At 37.2% G+C, this 21281-nt stretch overlaps 1 protein-coding gene across 2 annotated transcripts in view; it reads right to left on the bottom strand.

Moving 5' to 3' along the window:
- The window catches only part of HEATR5A (HEAT repeat containing 5A), a 50156-nt gene extending 38807 nt beyond the window's left edge, over positions 1 to 11349 (bottom strand). For both annotated transcript variants that reach the window (XM_009874180.1, XM_009874181.1), the window contains exons 1-7: positions 11224 to 11349; positions 10056 to 10267; positions 6622 to 6730; positions 5970 to 6119; positions 5685 to 5856; positions 3440 to 3600; positions 716 to 971 (exon numbers count right to left, since the gene is read on the bottom strand). In XM_009874180.1, the coding sequence (XP_009872482.1) occupies positions 716 to 971; positions 3440 to 3600; positions 5685 to 5856; positions 5970 to 6119; positions 6622 to 6730; positions 10056 to 10267; positions 11224 to 11349 (1186 nt within the window). The remainder of the gene's footprint in view (positions 1 to 715; positions 972 to 3439; positions 3601 to 5684; positions 5857 to 5969; positions 6120 to 6621; positions 6731 to 10055; positions 10268 to 11223) is intronic.
- Positions 11350 to 21281: the final 9932 nt, after the last annotated feature.

Genomic DNA, 21281 nt, shown 5'->3' with positions numbered 1-21281 from the left:
AAAGAGTGAAATAGTGCAAGAGTGAGTGAGAAGCTGGGGGCCAGAAACTAAGAGGAATGGAAAAAAATGGTGTTTTTTGAAAGTTCATCTTTTGAGACACAAATAATTATGTCAGTTAATACACTTAACTAGGGTATAATATGCAAGGGATGACTGGTTACGGACAACATTTTCTTTCTTTTCCCCTACAAAGATGATGGGAGGAGATCAGCAACTTTTTCTGGAAGCTGTATACAAGACTTTATCATGCAAGAGATATGTTTTCTCCAGGAAAAATGCTAATTTTGCCAATTAGGAACAAATCCTTCTTTTCTGAATCCCCAGTAGCGTCAACTGCTCTGAACAGGAAAGCAGAATCTGGCTATATATTAACTGCCAATTCACGTTATTTTACAATACTGACTATAATTTATTACTGCATTTATTTATTATTTTATTATATTTGTAATTGGCTAATTCTAAATTCACCAGAGAAGAAGTGTTAAAAAAGATGTTTACACTTGTGTGAGTAGAAACACACAGAAACACAGACACACACACACAAATAACCAGCCCAAGTTAAAAAAAAGCAGTCCATCAAAAGCCCTCTACATTATTATGGTAATAAATCGGCACTATACGTTCTGTTCCTGCAGCCTCTGGATTAGGAAGCTGGACAATCACTTGAAAAAGGAAAAACAAGAGGCCCAAACGGATAATCTTGTTAGACACATACCCACAACTTTCTTCAGTTTCCAGATGGCCTGACAAATCTCCTTGGCAGCTGCAATTTGAGCTTTTTCCCCGAGAAGGCCTCCTACTGTAGCTCGAAGGATAAACGAAACACAGCGGCGACAACCGATAGCATCCATCTGACTCTGAATAGCCTTAGGGTGAGACGGAGACACCAGATCTAGAATATGGGAAAGGAAGGCAGAGAAGTTCCTTTCAAGCCATTGTGCTCCTAATGTAGAGACAAATACCACATACGCCTGGAAGAGATTTGAAAAGAAGCCGTATTTTAGAGCAAAATCATCTGGAAAACCACTGCCAGCTATCCCACATACATCTCTTCTTTTAAATCTCTGCATGTTGCCATAACAAGAATGTCACTAAACTGAGGCTACTTACACACCTACACATCCCTAAGTCAGGTATATTCTCACTTTCAGGTAGCCACTTTTTTTCTTTTTTGGATCTATTTAAGTGATTTAAATTGCTATCAAAATTGTACTAGCAATATTGCAGCCTGCTTTGACTGTAAGTTAATTCAAGCTGCTTGCCCACGTTATTTCATTCCAGAGTGTGAGAAATGGCAGCTCACCCTGCCCAGGCACTTGTTATGTAAAACATTGTGTTTGGTCTCATTGAACAACAGCTTCCAGCTATTTAACATTCTGCACAAGGAACCCAAATTTAATGTATGAATGCATTTTAAAGACTACTATGTTACAAAACTATAACCCATAACCCTGAGAGAACTTTGTTATTACAGGCTTTGAATTAGGGAATATTTGCAGACCCCAAGCACTGCTCTTTATCTCAATGAATTTTAATTGTTTGCCTTGCAGTGGAGCTACCACAAAAAGACTATGTTTGTCACAGCAAAGAGAAAGAATGCAGAGTCACTTTACAAATCTAATCACCACAAAACCACTTGTTTTGCCACATAATGTGCTCCCTTACAAAGGCCTTCCATATGCATGTGTTGATTTTTTTTTAATGAATAGATTTTTTTTCCTTCAAGAAAAGGGAATACAAAAAATGAGAATATGCAAACGAACACACAAAATTTCTCATAAGAAAGTTCACAAGTACTACTCTTAGCAATGAACTTCTCCATTTGCCTCATACATACTTTGTCTCATGCCTAGTATCAACAATTAAATTATTCATGTCAAAGAAAACTAAGCGCTGTAGACAGAGAAATTCCACTGTTAGATCCTGTTAACACCTAACAGCTCTTGACAAATACTACTTGGGCTTCATAAGGTACCAGTATGTTATCCCTGCTCTCGGACTTGAAAACTGAGGAATTTAACAGGAGAAATAGACTTGTGGAGAGTCTATATTTTGAACCACATCTTGAACCTGGCTGTGCCTTGAACAAATATAAATTCTTCTTTCATATGTAAGAACTAATCTTCAGTGTTTTTCTTGGTTTTTAATTTATAAGCTGCAAATCACATCATAATTAATACATTTTATAACCACAGGTGTTTTCTACTCACAGGCACCGATATATTCACAATTTCTCAAATTTTTCTTACAGAAACACTGCACTACTTTAACTGTCCTGGTACAGTTAGAGTGTTCCATCGAGCACAGGTACTATTGTGGTAACATCGAAATGCATGAAAAAAGGAGATAAGCTCCACAAAACAGTACAAATAATCAAAACACTGAACCAAAATATCTATTCTTGGAAAACTAATAAAACCACCATGTCTACAGAACACCCTAGGAGTCTGGCATGCATTTCTTAGGCAAATAGCTGTCAAGGTATTATTGCTGCCCAGCTTTTCTGTCTCTCTGCCAGAAGTTAATGCTTGCACCCAGCATGATACGAGCATAGAAGACAATTTGTGAGCACCTTCTAGCTGTTTCACTGCAAAGTCTGGCAGCTTCTATCAGTAATACAAGCTAATTTACAGGGTTTTTTGCACTGCAGAAGCTGAAACGCACTGAAAAATTCCCTTACTGGCAAAGGGGACGTATCAAATAGACATGGGGACTACAAAATATTAAAATAGTCAGAGATCTTTGATAGGTAAATGTTCAACATGATCTTTAATCTTGATTCACAGGTTTAACATTTGAATACCAAGGTCTCAGCATGTAAATACTATTTACAATAATATTTACAGGAAGAAGTCAGTCTGATAATATTTGAAAAATTTAGTTTTTCCTATCATATGCACTATATGGTGCGACTTCAGTCCTGTTCACTTAATAAGATTCTATCCTCTAACTGAGCATCCTGGAACACAGCAAAACAAGTATTTGTGAGTTTTTTCCACTAAATTCTGTTATTTTTCATGCACTTACTCAGAACCATTCTTTCAGAACAGGACCAGGAATATGCCTATATAGAAGAAAACTATTCCAAGTTCAAAGAATTCTTGTAACTTCTCCCTTTCATTTTTGGACATAAGGTATTAAGTTTTAAATTACAAATTTGAGCAAAATACTTACTTATATCACTTACTTGAAATTCATATCACATGAATCTTTCACAGATAAGACATACTTAGTTTTGAAAATTTCAAACTACCAGGTAAACAATAAGCAAGATCAGAAATATGTTTTCTTTCTACCATAACTCAGGACCTAAATCCTTAAAGCATGTAGATTTCATCACAGATATAAAAAAGGGTGAAATAAGAGATATAGGGAGAGCAAAACAGTTATTAAGGGATATTTAGCAATCTCAGAAAATTGTAACTAATGTAATCCAAACCTGAGTGACTCCAACTCTAACATCTCTGCTGACTGAACTGGTCCCTTTCAACATATCGCCACTGGCCCGGAGAAATCCAGAACTTCCACGCAGAAATCCAGTTCCCAAGAGCTCCATCACTTCTTCCAAAGAGATTCTGCGCATGTTATGCCTGGTGGATGCTAAGAACAGATGACAATTCTTAGCAGAACAGCTCTGTAAGACTTTAACCACTTTAGAAAAAAATGCAGTTTACACAAATTCAGTAGTGCAATCTCAACATATCGCCACTGGCCCGGAGAAATCCAGAACTTCCACGCAGAAATCCAGTTCCCAAGAGCTCCATCACTTCTTCCAAAGAGATTCTGCGCATGTTATGCCTGGTGGATGCTAAGAACAGATAACAGTTCTTAGCAGAACAGCTCTGTAAGACTTCAATCATTTTAGAAAAAAAATGCAGTTTACACAAATTCAGCAGTGCAATCAAATCCAAATACTGTTCGAGCATAATTTCACAACAGAAACTAAGACATTTTAGGACTCTGTGCTCCAGCAAACCTCATTTTTTCTCCATTTTTTCTGCTTCAACTATTTGCAAACAGTCTAGGCATTCACCTAATATATATACATAAATTTAACCTCCTTCAGTATTTACCATCTCTGCTATGCTCCCTTTGCAAAAAGGCCTCTATAGCCTACTCCTACCACCCTAAGCTGCATGAAAGCCACAACTTTAACTCATTCCATCTTACTGCCAAAGACGACTCTCTATCCCAAACTCCAGACAAGGCAAATTATCTTTCTGCTATGCTTAGCCAGATAAAGGCTCAGCTACACGTTCTCTTAGAAACAAAAGCATCTCACCTTCAGATTAAACTAGCTCTCTAATAGAGTAGGTTTACAATCTTCTAGGAAAATTATTCATCACTAATTCCTATGTTGTTATTTTCTTTCTTGATACAAAGTTCATTTAAAATACATGCTGGGACACACGCGTGCAAACTTAGCACAATGACTGCACACTGTGCAAATTCAGTGACCTAAAATTTGCGATGCATTTCTCATTCTTTTCCAAGTACTGAAATGGCAAAAGAAGTGACAGGATTTGACCTAATCACGTAAAAGAGAAAAAAATATAGAAAACCCTAACCCAATATCAGCAGTTACTGGATGCCATGCAGAAACTTCAGGAGTATGCGCTTCTTCACATGCCGCTCCCTTCACAACTCCTCTAGACCCCACCTAAGCTTCTGTCTCTCTCATTTCTTTTAAACTAAAAATAACTAAAAAAAGTAAAAATAATCAACAAAACAACGAATGAGCTTGTTGTGTAATCTTATTTTAGTAATTTAGAAATACAACTACATTGCTTACAAAGATAAAAAAACCCTACTCCATCTTCATAGATGAAGAGGTTAGAGCTTTTTTTTTTTTTTTACTTTATTGGGAACTCCTTCCAAAATATTCTTAGGAAAATACTTTATAAATCAAGACTTCAGAGTCTACAATGCAAATACACAGCCTCGAGAATTCCAAACAGCAGTAAACTGGGCTTAACTAAAGGCATGTAGTTTTGTCATTTTGTCTTCTCTGACACCATTCAAAGCAGAACAATCACATTTACTGTGCATCCTGTTATATTTTGCTTAGCTTACAGTTAGATATTTAAGCTTTGGGCTCCTAAGATTGGACTAAAAACACCCAGTCTGAACATCAGAGAAGACTGGAGATGTAAACTGTGTGCCAGGATGCTTCAGTTGATCAACTACTGCCTGTCACCAAAAAGCACTACGTGGCCTGTTGAGTGAACCAAATGGAATGCTTGTTTCTGATCCCATCTGTACTGCTACGCAATCCAGATGTGGTACTGATGATTGTGGAAAACAGACCGTAGATATCCTTAACTCTATAGCTTGACAAAGAGCCACTTCCTCAATTTGTGCTTTCTACACCGCCTAACATACCCTGCCTTTATATTCCTGAGGCTACTATTTTATCTCCATATAGTAACAATCTTATAACAGAGAAAAGTCGTTTTACTAAGTGTTCTTTCTTGTTTATTGTTTTATAAATATATAGAGAGTAACACAACCAAATCCATAGCAATTCACAAGAAAAATACTACAAAATCCACCAAACCGGAGATGTCAACAGCTACATAAAGCTTACAGTGTGATTTTACTTCAGGCTTCAGCAGAACTTGAGTTTCTTACCATCCGACAGATTTTTTCCAGTGAAGAATCAGGAAACAAAGTATATACTTTACCTGATGTCTGTTTAGATGTTAGAGCTCTAGCCAGCACTGTGCCTAAAAGTTTTGAAACTGCTAATCGCACATCGTAATTGGAACCTTCAAAGGATTTAAAACACAAGGTCACAACACTGTCCAGGTCTGTACTCCACATAAATACTGCTTCATTCTGAAGTTCAAGAAGACACTAGACAAAAAAGGGAAATAAAAACATATTGATGTGGAAAAGCACATCATCCATTAAACCAGAATTTTATTTAGGAAGCTTACTTAATAAAAACAGCTCTCGGAGCACTTTACCTTTGCAGCAGCACAGCGGACCGCCATGGATCGATCAGTCAGACATGACCGGGCAGCTTTGTAAATATCTCTATGACAGGGGATAGCAGCAGCTCCTAAACCATTTAATATATTTTGCAAACTAAGCATGATTTCATAACGACCTTGAGACTGAAAAATGAAAAAAAAAGAAATGTTACAGTTTTGTAACTCTAACCTCCTTTGAAATACAAAAAGCCAACTACTGAAATAGGTGAACAAGATCTTGGGTCTTTCAGACTTTTGGAGATGTATTTATGCTGAAGTGAGTTAAAGCAGATAACCAGATCTGTGACTCTGTATACAAGTGAAAACAGCAATTCTATGTTCTACTGGAAAGTACTCACTGGCAGCTTAAAACTCAAGACATGAAGTACAAGCTGGGGCAAAAATGTTTATCAAGTGCTTTCACAAAATCAGACTGAGAATAGCTATAAACTATCTTTTATAGTCGTAATCTATTAACACTAGTAATTCTTAGTAACTCAGATACTTGTTTTTATCCTATGAATTTCCACAATTTTTTCATCCACAATTTTGGCATCATGCACCTTTTCCTATTCACCGGGCCAGCTACCAACAGCAAACATCCTATTATTTTTCCCACCATTTTTTAAACATGCTGTTTCAATACCTCTGCATTCTTCATTGCTTTAAGCACATTCCCAACGGTGTCAGTAAAACTGTTTCCCAAAATTCTTCCCAATTTTTTGTACAAATAGCCCAAGCATACCACCGCAGCACTAAAACAAAAGCAAATCCAAAGACATGTGAAAATGGATGCAGTAACAGATGAAAGGGATTAAAACGACTAATGTAATCAATGGGAAAACAACAAAAAACCAAAATAGAATGTCCCAAAATATAAGCAGATTATCAAAAGGAAAAAAAAATAAATAAAGATGGTCTGTGTGGCACATACGCCCTAGGAGAAATGCAGATACGAAGGCTGTGAAATAACTTGGATAACACAAGAATTCAGGTAATACAACCTTCTAATGAATTGTACAATAGGAACATAATTTTCATATTCACTTTTAAACCTTAACATTAATTTCTAACTAACTATGCACTGCGTCACGCAGTCTATGGCGCTGCGCTATGGCAGATGCTGCAAGAATTAGCCAGAGACAGGTTTATTTACAACTCTGTGGTCAATAGTAGACTACAAATGATGTAGTAATTAAACTTACAGCATTTATATGTAACAATAAAGAAACACCATGAAGGAAATAAAAGTATAAGCCCATGTCCTTTTCATGGCATACAGATTCTGAATTTAGTTTCCAGGTGAAATACCTGACAACTGGACCCTGTGTGTTCATTGTCATTTCCTTCAGCTAAATACTGAAGAAAAAAAAAATAAAATAAAATTTGCCTAATTAAAGAGTATTTTCTCTGAATAATTAAGGAAAACACTTTGCCCTTGTATTGACAGATCTATAACTAAACCAATTAACTTCATGAAAACAAGGAAATCCAAATTTATATCTTTATTCAGCTTTTAGCTCTTTGGCTGAACCTACTTAAATATGCAGTAACATTGCTCAGCACCCCCTTCAGCAGAAAAACCCCCGCATTTTACTTAATCCTCTACTGAATTCAAGCTTCAGATAAAGAATTTTAAAATCTCATACTAAGATTTCAGAACACATTCTTAATTAGAAAAATGCATTTAATATTAGCAGTAATTCCCTAAATGACAAAACACAGCAAGAAAAACAAAACTGACATTCTTTATCTCTTACCATGCCAAAATCCTATTTTCATTAAAGCAACATTTTTCATTATTGCTTTTATCCAACTTGGCACATGCCAACAGTTTGGATCTTAATTTTGCTCATGGTGTGTCTAGGCACAAAATAACAGTTGCACCATCTTACTACTAAAACGATCACCTCATGGTCATAAATACTCTCTTTAAAGAGCTTCAGGACTAAATAATATGTGTTTTACATCACAGTCCAAAGCAGGAATATTTATCAAGTGTGTATGAAAAAATGCCCAAGCCAGAACTAACCTATTATGGTATAACCTGCAAACACTCCTACATGGTTGGCTGTGCTACTACGTGCTTGTGTTGTACAAAAGAGTCAACCAGTGTGGAATAGCGGTTTCTAGCAACAAAGGGCTAATATTTATTGATGAGTAACACCTAGTCAACTGAAGATGAGAATCCAGTCATGTCAGCACATCAGTATTTAAGGTTCTACGAAATTTCAAGGGATAAAACTTTGGAAGGTCTTCTGACTGCCTTCTAGGATGGTATCATGACGCTAGTGGTATATTTTCTTTTTTACCAACAAATGTTTCTTCACTAAGTCCAAACTGTATTATTGAGTCACTTTATCTGTCAAATAACAAGCAACTGCCAGGAGCTTCCAAGGAAGCCTGTAAATTTATACATGTCTCTTCTGTGTTTTTTTCTTTCTGGCACACCTCCATCGTGACCTATGACTTCCTATATAAGGCACATTTAAGTTGTTTTCTCTCAAATTTTGCCCTTACGGTTATACTTGGAGAGGTACCAACAAAAACGCCACACCAAGATAATTAAACACGTGGTAAAATAGCACTGAGATCCGGTATGAAAGTTTGCTGACCAGTCAAATGCTTTCAAAATGCTTATGGTTTAAAAGTAGCCTTAGTGAATATTTTAAAAACTCTGTAATTTAAAACAAGGTAATAAGCTGTATTTACACTACATGACCTGTCTATTTGATCAGATACAGCATTCACACCACACTTAATTTTAGTAGGAGATGAGCACCTAACTAAGGTTCTGTTTACAACATTTGCCCAAAACATTTCCATCTTCCACCTGTAGGAAAGCAGAAAAATTAGGAGATAAGAGAACAATTCACTGGGAACTGTATTTAAAGGAGTTTCCAGGTGAGATAAAATATCGTGAACAATGACAGCGAAGTGTTGCTACCAGACAACATGCACACGTGTGCTATGGAAGGACAGACAGCAAACAAAGGCAACACTTTAATCAAGATTTTAAAAAAAACCAAAAAACCGCCAAAGAACAGAAAAGCAGGATTTCTTCACTGAACACCAAGTATTCCATCTGTCAGCTAAAGATTTTTTTTTCTTACTGTTAGATAAGTTACTTAAGAAAAGCTTGCTTCACCTTTTTTTGTAACATGCAACGTTTGTCTGACTTGCTGTAAAGGGCAAGTACGTACTGCAAGCTCGCTGTGTCCCCTCCCTGAGCAAAAGCATAAAGCGGCCTCAGTTTAATCTGTTACCTAAAGCACACGATCGTCATTATGGTTCTCAATGACAGCAACAAGTTTAGCATTCCTACACTCCTAAATAAACTAATTTAGCTCAGCCTTCAAGTCACTCAAGGCATTTTTCTCGAGTGCATCTAGTAAATACTAGCTAGCTAGGTCAAATTTTGCTCTAACATATGCAACCTACATCAGCCACCCAACTGCCTCTACGTTGAATGTTTCAAAATTAATGTGATTTTAAAGCATTTGATTTTATGTTGTATTTATGCGAATCACAACAAGAAATTTCTAAATAACAAAAAAAAATATTTGAAGCTTATTAAATTTTCAAGTGCAACTTATGTTATAAACTACTGACCAGAGCTTTTTCCCCCCAATGTCCAGCTGAATTTCCTACTTGAAACTTTCCAGTAAAGACACAGAAGGGAATGTATAAAATGCTACACAAGTATTTAACCATAATTCTGTCCTGAATGCAGCATATATTAAATGACTAAAATACAACTGTTACAATACCTAGCGGGAAGGAAGCAATTCAAATTTGCTTTCGGATTTCAGACTAATTCAGTTGCTCTTTGCAATACTCAAGTCTAAAAATTTTAGAGATTTAATAGCAAAGAAAAAATTACTTTTTACAGCCGGGTACACCCACAATGATACTAATTAGGGAGGTTCCCAAATTGTGTGTGTCATATGGTACAAAGCTCTGTCAGACGAAGGGTAGAAATGAGGAATCATACCCTTTCCTACACTAACCTCTCCCCACATCAACCTGCTTCTCTTGTTATTACTGGGTTTGAAGTTTGGGGTTAAAAAAAATACTTACAGTTTCGTAGGCAGATAACTTGGTGAATCATCTTTACTCCGAATGAGTTCATTGCATTTGTCAATTGTTTGGTAAACAGAAAAAGTGTCTCCAGTGCTATAAAGTACAGCTAAATTCTTGGCAACCAGCCGCCTGGTAGGAGGTCCTGGTGAACTGGTTAATAAAGAAGTCAACTGTTCAACCAGTTTCTTCTGATTTTCCCTTATATCAGCCTGGAAATAAAATCAGTAACCAGTTAAATTTCAGTTAAATTTAAAAGTTAAACTAATGTTAATTATCTTTTACTTACCGTTATTCTGATAATTTGACATTCTTAATTAAAAATAAATATGTTATTACGCCTTTCTACTTAAGGAAAAGCCATCTCAAGTATGTGATTATTTTACTATTCTTTAAAAATTTTTTTTTAAAAATCACATTTTTCAGAGTATAATGTTTTCTAGTAACCTTTGAAGAGATTTTGCCTGTGGCATTTGTATAGTTACATCTTGCTATAATAAAACTGCCTTTTCTTGCTTCTTTTATGCCTGCTTTAAAATAAAATAATTCACAAAAATACAGTAATTCAAGCAGTAAAGAAGAACTTTAGCAGAGTTTGAAGAAGTTGAGCATCTGAAAGGAAATGCTCCTTTAAAAGAAGAAAAAGAGCCTGGCACTGTATTTCATTTACATAATTTAACACAAATAACGTAATACTTAAACAGCCATTATCTAGTTTGGTTAATTGTTAGATATCCACATACCATCCTTAATATACACTAACCATGAACCAAACAATTGGCAAGTTGGCTGGAAACGTCTTTTATCATTTGATTAGGAAAATAAAAACAAAAAAAAAATGTTACGTTTTTGCTTGCTAGAGAACTACCAAATAATTATGTCATGCTAGATGGAAGCATTGGAAGCATGTCATTCCTCACCATAAAGGTGCAAAATCTTGCAGTAATAATCTGAGTGAAAAAAGAGTAATTTAAAATTCCTGTGACCAAAAACTTGCAACATTTAGAAAGCTGCTGCTAACACGGAGCATAATTTCACTGCATGTACATAAAAAGACATGAAGCAAATTAACTTGAATACTGCTTTTTGGTTTTAAACAAAGTAACAAAAAAGACAGAGAGAGATACTTCTGTAACATGCTTTTCTTCTCAAGTCTCAGTATACTTACTCTGCTAGTCGCTGGTAAAAGTTTTTCCAAAAACTGTAACCATTCGAAAATGAATTCTGCTTTTTGAAATTCACCAAGCTGGTTACATGCTTCTTCATTAAGTAGTAAACTGTGAGCTAACTCCATTCCTTGGAACTTTCTTCAAATCTTTCCTCAAACACCACAGAATAAAAAGAAAACTCAACCAGCTACCAGATTAGTAAAGGTTTCTTCCTCATTAATATCTGGCGACTGAATCAGAAGTTTGAACAGCTAGACAGAAAAAGAAAAAGAAATTACTAAAGATCCAGCAGTCATATTAGACAGAAAAAGAAATCACTGGAGAATTGGCAGTCATATCATACTCATACTGGCTTATTAAAACTAAATTTTCAAAGGAAAACTTGAAATAAAATTACAGTCATTTTATTTAGGTGGCTTTAATAAAACTTAAAAATTTTTGGAAACGAAATAATGACATTCATGTAATATGTCAATTAATGTTAATATACTTCAGAATAGATCAAAGGGGTTCTCTATTTTTTCTTCATCCTCATGAAGTGGGGTTTTCTAGTACCTCATCACACATGTACTGGACAGCAATGACCAACTGTCCCCGAAAATAAAGGCTTTTGCTACCTAGAACTACGTGCAGCAACAACTCATGTTAATTATAGCCATAAATATAAATGCTAACATATTATTCAAACACTGCATGTATTCTCAATGCCAAGCAAGGGGTAAAGAAAAAACAGAATTTCATTGCTGAAGCCATCTCTAACATTGTCTTTCTTCAAAGAAAACAATATCCCAAATTTGAAAAAAGAACATTTCAAAAACTGACAGTTCAAAAGAAGTTCTCTTTTACTTACATCCCTCAGACTATTTTAGGATTTCCACACTGTCAATAAACATAACTAGAAGCAAACTGAGATGAAAAATATTTCTAATAGTAACTTTCCTTCCCCCCAGCCCTTTTAAATGCCCCCCAGCCCTTTTAAATAGCCTCAAACTAGGGAATATAATAAGCTGTAGGCTTCGCAAACAAAAGCCATCACATAAATTCTGGTAAAATGTCAACCATATTTTAAACTCCCAAACAAATTATCCTTTACAGAGGTCACTGAGAGTGCTGAACATGTATTTTTTCTTATGCAGTAACACCACCATAGTGTAAAATGATCCATGAAACAGTAAATGGGCAGTACAAAGCAATGGTAAATAATTCAGTACTCGGGTTGTCATCAAATGCACAGCAGAAGGTTACCTTTACTACTTTCTACTTTCTTTCCTTTCATTTTTATATAAAATTTACTCACAAAGGAAATTAGTCACGTCTAATTTGCTATAATGAACCGTCACTTCAAATTTACCTAAAATACCAGGCAGCCTGACAAGGCGCCACACTAGAAAATGACAAGCAGAGATAAATATACGTAGTTCATTATACCCACACATATTTTATCTGCCTAGGTGCATAGATGCTCACAACTTACCAGTTATCTCACTCTTAGGACACTCATAGAACTTAACTCTACCCTGACATTTTCTGCAACATACACAAAAAAGTCAGATGAACTATTTCATTGAACATTTGAGTAGAGTTTCATCACTGCTCAGCACAGAAATTACATGCACATGTCACAAACTCTTTTTTTCCTCACCCAAGGCCTGTCCCTACCTGCTGTCCCTGTCTACGAATCACCTGCTGCCACAGCAACTTATTTAAATTACAAACCCACCTGAGGATTACAACTCATAGTTGTTTTCCCCAACTGAAAAGATCACAGATTGTTGCCGGACATTGGCACTTCACTTACCTAGCAGGTAATTTCATCTCATTTTAAAAAACATCACTCAGCTGCTCCAGGTTCTTGGATAAAGGATGTTAAGAACTCGATTTCCTAGAAAAAGATTTAACACTAAGCTCAACTTAGGAAAGTACATGAGATACAAGTGTCTGTTCTACAGAAAAGAAAAATTCCAAAGTCTTGCAATACTGACAATTTTTATGAAATAATAGCTCACTGAAGACACACTTGACTGAAGCTCCACAAACAGCATTGGCTCTTGATATGTTACATTATCAATTTGTTCCCCTAGCTCCAGAATATATAATTTTAATATTAGAATCAGGAGGCAAAAACATTCCCTTTTAAACCTCATACAACTTGAATTTAGTCTGGCAGGACATGAAATACAGATTGCATGCTATTATTTTAAAATAAGTAATCACTTTCCAAACAGTCTTTAAAAGACTGAAGTTGAAAACAAATCAAAAGCACACGCAGATCACAAAGTAATCTGAATTTTTTTCAGCCTGTTGAACCAGCACTCAGCCGCTCAAGAGAAGGTTCAAGGGGACCTAACCGCAGCCTTCACATGGGAGGGTTACTAAGAAGATGAAGACAGGTTCTTTAGTGAGATGTATGGGCAGAAATACTACAAGTGCCATAAACTAAAACAAGAATGGTTCCAACTGGATAGAAGAAAAAAAGATTTTCACCGTGAGGATTACCAGTCACTGGGATAGGTGCTGAGAGGTTGCAGAACCTCCACCCTCAGGGCTTTCTGTGATTTGACCGCGACAAAGTTCTATACAACCCCATGGGAAAAAATCACCTAGATTTTTATGATGTAATTGCCAATTTTTATATTGAACAACTGCTAATGTGGCTAGAAATGGTAACATCTCTCAAAGGAAAGATTATCAGCTCTGAATTACAGATGTTGATTGTTTATTAGGCAAGATTTACTTTTGTATAAAACTGAGAACTGCCCATGCAGCAAAAAAATAAGACCAGATCTCTCCAGTGCTGGTCAAGAAGCAAACCTTGGTTCCATGAAGTTACATCCAAAGCAATATATTCTCCACCCTATTAAAAACCCCCAACTTATCCCATACACTTTCTGGGACTCCCTTTAATGACCTGTAAGCTTGCACACCAGGAATACCTGTGAAGCTTCAAAAATAACGATAAGAGAAGGGCACAGGCATACAAACTTGTGAGAAGAAAGGCGAGAATGTTGGGAATCAAGTTTTTATTGCAGCAGAGTGGTTCTGCAGTCAGAACAACGCAAAAGGCACCGTGCTGACAAGGCTACGCAACACAGAACCCAAGTACAAGCTGCATTTGTTTCATGTCCTTGTTATGTATACAAGATGTCACCAAGCAGTTTCTAAGTGCAGGAGGAAACGTCAAACCTAAATACATACTGTCCAGACACGGGTGCAACTCGTGCATGGCACAGCTACGTGGTGGGCAAGGCAAGAACATCAGGCCAGCCCTTGTGGGCATTACAGTTTCTTGACCATCGTTGTGCACTAGTAAACTGATGCAAGCACAAACTGATGCAAGCATGTAGAAGATGCATGTACAGTTACATGAAACCCGTATTTGAACTACTTGAGAGTCCCTTTCCCCTGGTGTTTTATAATTTTGATCCTTCTCAGTCTGAAGAAGAAATCTGGAAGAATAAATGTGAAATTTAACCAAATGAAACACATACAATGCCACCAACAAAAATGAAAACACATACATGGCTGATGCACAATTCTTTAATTTTATCTTTAGACAACTGAAGTAATTACAACATTTACTTTCCCATCAGTGCTACAGGAGGAGATCAGTCAAAAATCCCTCTTTTTACCTATCAAGTTCATTTTACATGTATGCTACGCTACAAAACTGTCACAAAGATTTATTGGAGAAGGGAGAAGTTGTTCCTACTTATTACTGATGAAAAATTTTTCATTTCCCAACTGCCAATTTGGCAAGCAGGATTGTCCAAGACTGATTAGGAAAGAGCTCAGAAAAGCTCTTAGAACAAGCACTACATGGAACGCTGCCCTAAAATGAAAGGAGTATCAGGTGAATCGACCATTAAAAGGCAACAGCAATTGAGTTTCTAAAGTTCCTGACAAACCACAATAAGAAAAAAGGGACTTGCAGTTATCTTTTTTTTTCTTCAAAAAAAGTGACCGAACCAGCTGCCTTTAGCAAGTGGCTTTAAAATATGAGAACGAGCAGATCACCCACGACAAAGTTATAACAGAGCCCAAAAACCCTGAACAGATCTATTATATGAATCAAGTTTGTTCTGAGGTAGGTAATCTCCTTAGGCTTTAAAAGCTGAAGGAAGCAGTCCACAGACTATTGCATTTCTTTCACATCAAAGTCTTAAGACAAAAATTAATACACAAGTGAAAAGCTATGAGCAATAGTGGCAACTTAATGAATTTTATTTTCCCCTTCTTTCCACCCTATGGCAAAAAAGTGTAAAAAAAGAAAAAGAAAGTAATCTGTAATAAAAAGCAGGCACTTTATGCTAAACCGATCTCCCACTAAAAAACTTAAGCCTTTAAATTATGACTCATTATATCAAGGATGATCAGCACAGGCAATGAAAACCACCACACAGATTACATATGTACTTACAAATTAATTTTCTTTTAAGATTTTTCACATTTTATCTCTCATTGCTCCAGCAGTTTGTTTCTCTTTGCCAGGAACAAGTGCTGCTCAAAGAGAAATCAGATCCATCTTAGCTCTCTGAGCATGATACTCAGATGAGGATCTAGAATACAATCTAGAAGAAGATCTAGGTCCTTTACATCTACTACACAGTGAAGAAAATAGATTTTTTTAACTTATCACAATATTTATTATCTACATTTTTCTAATTTCACAAGTACTAAAACAATTCTGCGTTAAATCTGACACAAAACATAAAGGTAATAATAACCACTGGGTTCAATTTTGTACCCAAGACTAGTCTAGCAGAGAAGTAAAAAGGCCATCATGCTTCAGAGAAATGTTCCCTGTTACTCATTGCCAGTAATGAGTAATAATAAGAAGATTAAAAAACTACCAGTGATAAATACCCATGTGTTCATAACTGGCATTGGGCTGACTACACAATCAACGGCATAAGCACCACACTCCTGAAAAAGAGATGAAACATGTTCATTAGCTTCAAGTTTTCCTTCACGGCACTTCACTGGTGCTCTACTGACTTTAAATTCATGGGGTTTTTTTCCTCTCAGAAAGCAAGATTTATTCTCATCTATCTAACAAGTGAACCAGTACATTCAAGAGAAAGCCTTCCAGCCCGACACATTTAGTTCTAGTCAGGAACAGTCAAGATCAACGTTACTCCTGCAGTGCTGGTTTAAAAGTTTAATGGGATGATGGTTACCCACGCATCGGAGCTGACTGCCTGGCAACACGACCCACGCCCAAGCCTGGTTAAGCCCTTGCACACAGACCCTTTCAGAGTGTCTCCCAAACATAAACAGAACTCCTGCCCAGCTCCCTTGGGGCTTGCAGAGGATGATGCTCTTTTTGCCAGCTGAGCCAAAACACCACCCTAAAGCACCGGCCAGATTCAGCTACTAATGAATGAAACATAGACAAAAATCCAATGGATCGTTTATGCCAGCAGGCAAACATAAGGAGGCACCGAGGTCTGGAGAAGGAAAAAAGTGCAGGATCAAACTCCCGGCAACTTCAAATGGGAGATCTCATTGCCCAAGGAACAAAGGATGAAGTTATCTTCAGCTGCAACCTATCTACAATTTATGGTGCGCACAGAAATAATCTGATGTAAACAAATCACAATGATAGAATCTTCATGATTTGGTAAGAAACTAAAATACTAAAATTCCAGCTCAGATGAGCTTGGACTTCAGACACTGGAAATATACTGAATTGGGACTATTCAATAGCTACAGAAAGGTATTTATTATCACTCAAAACACAGGGTAGCCTTTCTTTACTTACTGACTCTACAAACTATTACCAGCTAGCACACAGAAGCAGTCTGCCTCAAAATCTTTAGTAAGAGAAGGCAGAGCTAATTAAAACTGTCAGGATAAGTACGGCACTAGTCCGATATCCTTTGTGTGGAAGGGCCCTCAGCATTGAGCCAAGCTGTGTCTTTCCTCCCATACAGAAGTCTGAAATGTCTCACTCCGCAGAGCCCTGCGAAGCAACGGCAGGTCACTGCTGGTCCCAACGGAACGCTGACCCCTCCGCGCACATCTTACGTTCAGCAGCGCTAATCGCTCTTGGCCTCTCATCCACATGAATAAAGAGCTGATAATTTCATGTGCCTTTTCATTGCTTTCTTGCATGTGTTTTCAAAGAAAATACACAAGCAAATTTAGGGCATTTCAGCACCAAGACAAGGAAAAGGGGGAGGGGAGGAGGAGGAGGGAAGAGAGAAAGTTCACTCCCCTGAAGACCATTTCTTTAGCCAAAGCAGTGGTATGTTGAATTGATTAAATCCTTGATGAGGAGGACTATGAAGAACTTATGAAACCAGAACCCAGCCTTCCAATGCATACACAAACTTGCTTGAATTGATCAGTGATCAGTTTCCTCAATTTGGACCAAATTACTCCTTGGCATCAAATAGACTTGATTGTTTTTCATCCAAAACTAACATACCGCTGTAAGAATGGCAGGGATTTCGCAGCGCTGTGTTATACCGATCAGTAGCAGGGAAACCTGAAGCCAAGCACAGAGAAGATGGGTCTAACAGTGGTGTTCGACAGCAGTTTGCATGAACAGGCCACAAGTGAAAGTCATCACCAAGACCACAGCCCAGAGCACATAGAAAAAGAATACCAGGCCACGGAGGAGAAGGTCCAAAATTTTAAGACTTTTAAATCAAGAAGAACTGTAACTCTCAATATTAGATTTTAAGTGCACTAGAATTTGAAAAAACACGGCAGACAGTAAATATCACAGCTGAGTACTCTTATGTTTCATTGCATTTTCTGTGTCATGAAGGGATTCAGTTCCACTCATAAATCAAGCTCTCTTCTTTTTAAAATAAAAATAGGTACACACTTGCACCACATGCTTATCCCAAACAGCAAAAAGCAATGCAGAATCTGTTTGACTAAAAACAACAACAAAAATAACAGATTATTACACAACTTCCCATTTCCTCTATTACTGAAGATTTCAGACTAGGGCAACTTCCACTTGTGTTATATTTTTGTATATAGTTATCGAGCTTAGAAACATGATTCTGAAATTGTAGATGTTGAAACAAGATCCCCTTCTTTCAGGCTCTCCACTTAACAGTGTTCTAGATGAAGCGATTTGCCCCAGGAAAGCTCTGTACCTATTCTACCATTGAAAATTTAGTAGCATTTACACAGGTTCTCCTTAAAGACATAATCCAAGCACATCTTCCTATACTGCACCTTCCATGTAGGTCTCGCCATGTTCACACAGCATTTCACACTGTGCTAAAGAAGAAACATCGCACAGCCCAAACAGAATTCTTCTTAGTTTCTCAGTTACTTTCATCTGTGTTGCAAAAGAAAAGGGCTGTATTTTGATGTTTTGTGAACAATAATAATGCTCATACAAAATACTCGTTTACTTCCACAGGGAGAATTCCAAACGACTGGTTTTCTTAGCAAAATGCTTATCAAACATTACTCATCTCCAAGTTTCAGGACAATCGTCCTGTATCTGAAAAAGTGACAAAGCTTAAAGGCAACAAAGATCTAAGTGAAATCTATCAGAATCCTTGTTCTGGGCTTGCTGGTTTTAAAAATATTCACACAAGGAATGTGACCACCCACAACCCTCATACATAGCAGTGACATTGAACAGAGCTACAACACAATATAGATTTGCTGAAGTGTGAAAGAAACGACAAGACAATGTCTTCTAGGAATGCTGAATGATTTCTGTGAAGTTTTGAGGACAAAGCTAGACATAACCAGAGAAAAAATACCCCGACAAAAAGTGCCTGGAAACGCAATAGCTGATTTAGCAATGTAAAGCTAAGACATTTTTACAAACTCAGCCTTTGGAAGACATTGATTCGTCGTGTTAAAAAAAACATATACTTTGCCTTCGTGTCTCTTATCATCAGTTTAATCTTTATCTTCGCATGAGAAGAACTATTCCAGGAAACCAAGAGACAGCTATATTCAGTTATTGAGAAATTTAAACTAGCCACTTCCTGAGCTCCGCAGCGGGTACTACTGGCACACTCTGTGCCCGTGAGCACCCAGAACACTTTTATATTAGTTAGGCTCATTTCTGAAAGTCTCAGTCAAGAGATAAATTTGCCTCCATTACAGGGACCTCAGAACACTGTTTTATTTACAGACAACCTGGCAAACTGCATGTGAGAAATAATTAACCAATGCTTCTAATAGTTAGAAAAACAGCGTTGTATCTGGAAGTCTGAATTAAAAAAATCATTGAATGCTTTGGTTTTATTTCTTTGCAGGTTTGAAAACTGGTGTGATAGCAAGGCAAGTGCATAAAAATCACAGAAGTATAAACATCCAGCTAAATCCTAACGATTATTTCAATATATGTCTGAACATAGCTTTATTCCTGACAATGCTGTAAACAATATTGTTTATCTAACATAGACAAAATATATCAAACTAGTATACTGACAAGGCTTGTTTGGTTTTTGTCACAATGACAGGCATTTGGGGAAATTAAATTCTTTGTTAAAATGTTAAATTGACTTACGTTAGGTCATATGTAGGCATACGGATAATCCAAATTGTAGGGTGATTTTGGCTACCATTTTCTCATTAAGGCAAGTACTGAATCCAGCCTAGTTTAGCATTAAATTAAACCACAGGAAATTTTTGCTTAACATATCCTGAAATCCCAGAAATGCATACTTATTTTTCCTGAAGATCATTACAGCTATCGTAGTACGAGCTTAACTAGTACTATGACTAATCTTCAACGGCACTGAAACATGCCAACACAGAAAGTCAGCAGCAGCAGACGTTCTCACAGGTGCAGGAGACTTGTTTGGCAGATCAGAGACCGCTATCTGGGCATAAATCACTGACGTACCTCACTGTGATGGTTGATTCCCTAGGTATTTTAAATGGCTGTTTCCCAAAGAAAACTCCAAAACAGCTCAAAAAATGTAACTGCATAGAGATTTCATGCTTTGGGCGTTTGCAGTGTGGGTGTAGACACACTTCTTGCCCTTTTAAAGGCTCTGCTTCCTTAAAATTGAATAGAACAAACAACCCACAGTCTGGAAATGTTTTTGTGAGAAGCTGCTTCTAATCTCCTGCTTCATTAGGATGTTCTGAATTTTAAAACACAAGATGATCCTGCATTGATCAACAAAGGTTTTGACAGGCTGGAATACAGTATTATGAACAAGCCAGTAACTCAGATATTTTACTGACAATAAAAACAATAGTCTGTTCACTAATCAAGGACAGGTTTTCAGTATATCGCTAGACTCGGTGTAACATTAAACTGTCGTCCTCCCTCCCTCCCATCTCCTTTTTATTGTGCCAAACCACCAGGAAAAGGAAAAGAAACCCAAACTCCCTGCAGCACACAACCAGAAGTAATCTATCTTCTAGGTCTCAACTGTCATTTCTTACATGACTTGAGAATATTACATATCATGTAGCAAATCACCGAAACATACAACACAGCTTGACTATTTCTGAAGACAGGGAAGATCTCTCTGGCATGTGAGACTGAAACAAACATGAGAAGAAAATAAAAAATCATGGCCACAACTACCCCAACTCAATGAAACATTACAAATAATGAAATCAAACTTTCAAAAATACCGAATTTCATTTATAGAAGCACAAAGCTGAACTCAGCTTTATCTGCCTTCCTCCTCTCCTATCACGCTTCTGCCCATATCTCAATAAACTTTACCCTTATTTTTAATACAGTTACAACATCTACTACGCTTTCCTTCACTCCAACATGTCAAGACTAACTCGATTTCACAGGTTTGACGCCCCTGTGCAAAGTTTTTATCAGTTATACGGCGCAGACGCTCCCTGTTGTTACCGGACAGGAGTAACGCGAACTGCCAAAGCCTGCGGCAACGTTTTTCCGCACCACAACGTCCAACACCGCTACCCTCCCCCCAAAAAAATCTAGATTACCAACATTTATAACAGAATACATAAAAACGCACCCTAAAACCACGCAGCGAATGCCAGATCCGTCCGTGCAGACTCAGGATCGGCACCGAACCGCACCGGGCCAACACCCGCACTCGCCCTCCCGCCCGCCACCGGGGGTATGGTC

This window comes from Apaloderma vittatum, unplaced genomic scaffold (assembly GCF_000703405.1).
Source record: "Apaloderma vittatum isolate BGI_N311 unplaced genomic scaffold, ASM70340v1 scaffold468, whole genome shotgun sequence".
NCBI classification, from domain to species: Eukaryota; Metazoa; Chordata; class Aves; order Trogoniformes; family Trogonidae; genus Apaloderma; species Apaloderma vittatum.
The sequence above is the reverse complement of the archived record's forward strand: the minus strand, read 5'-3'. Positions and strand labels throughout refer to the sequence as shown.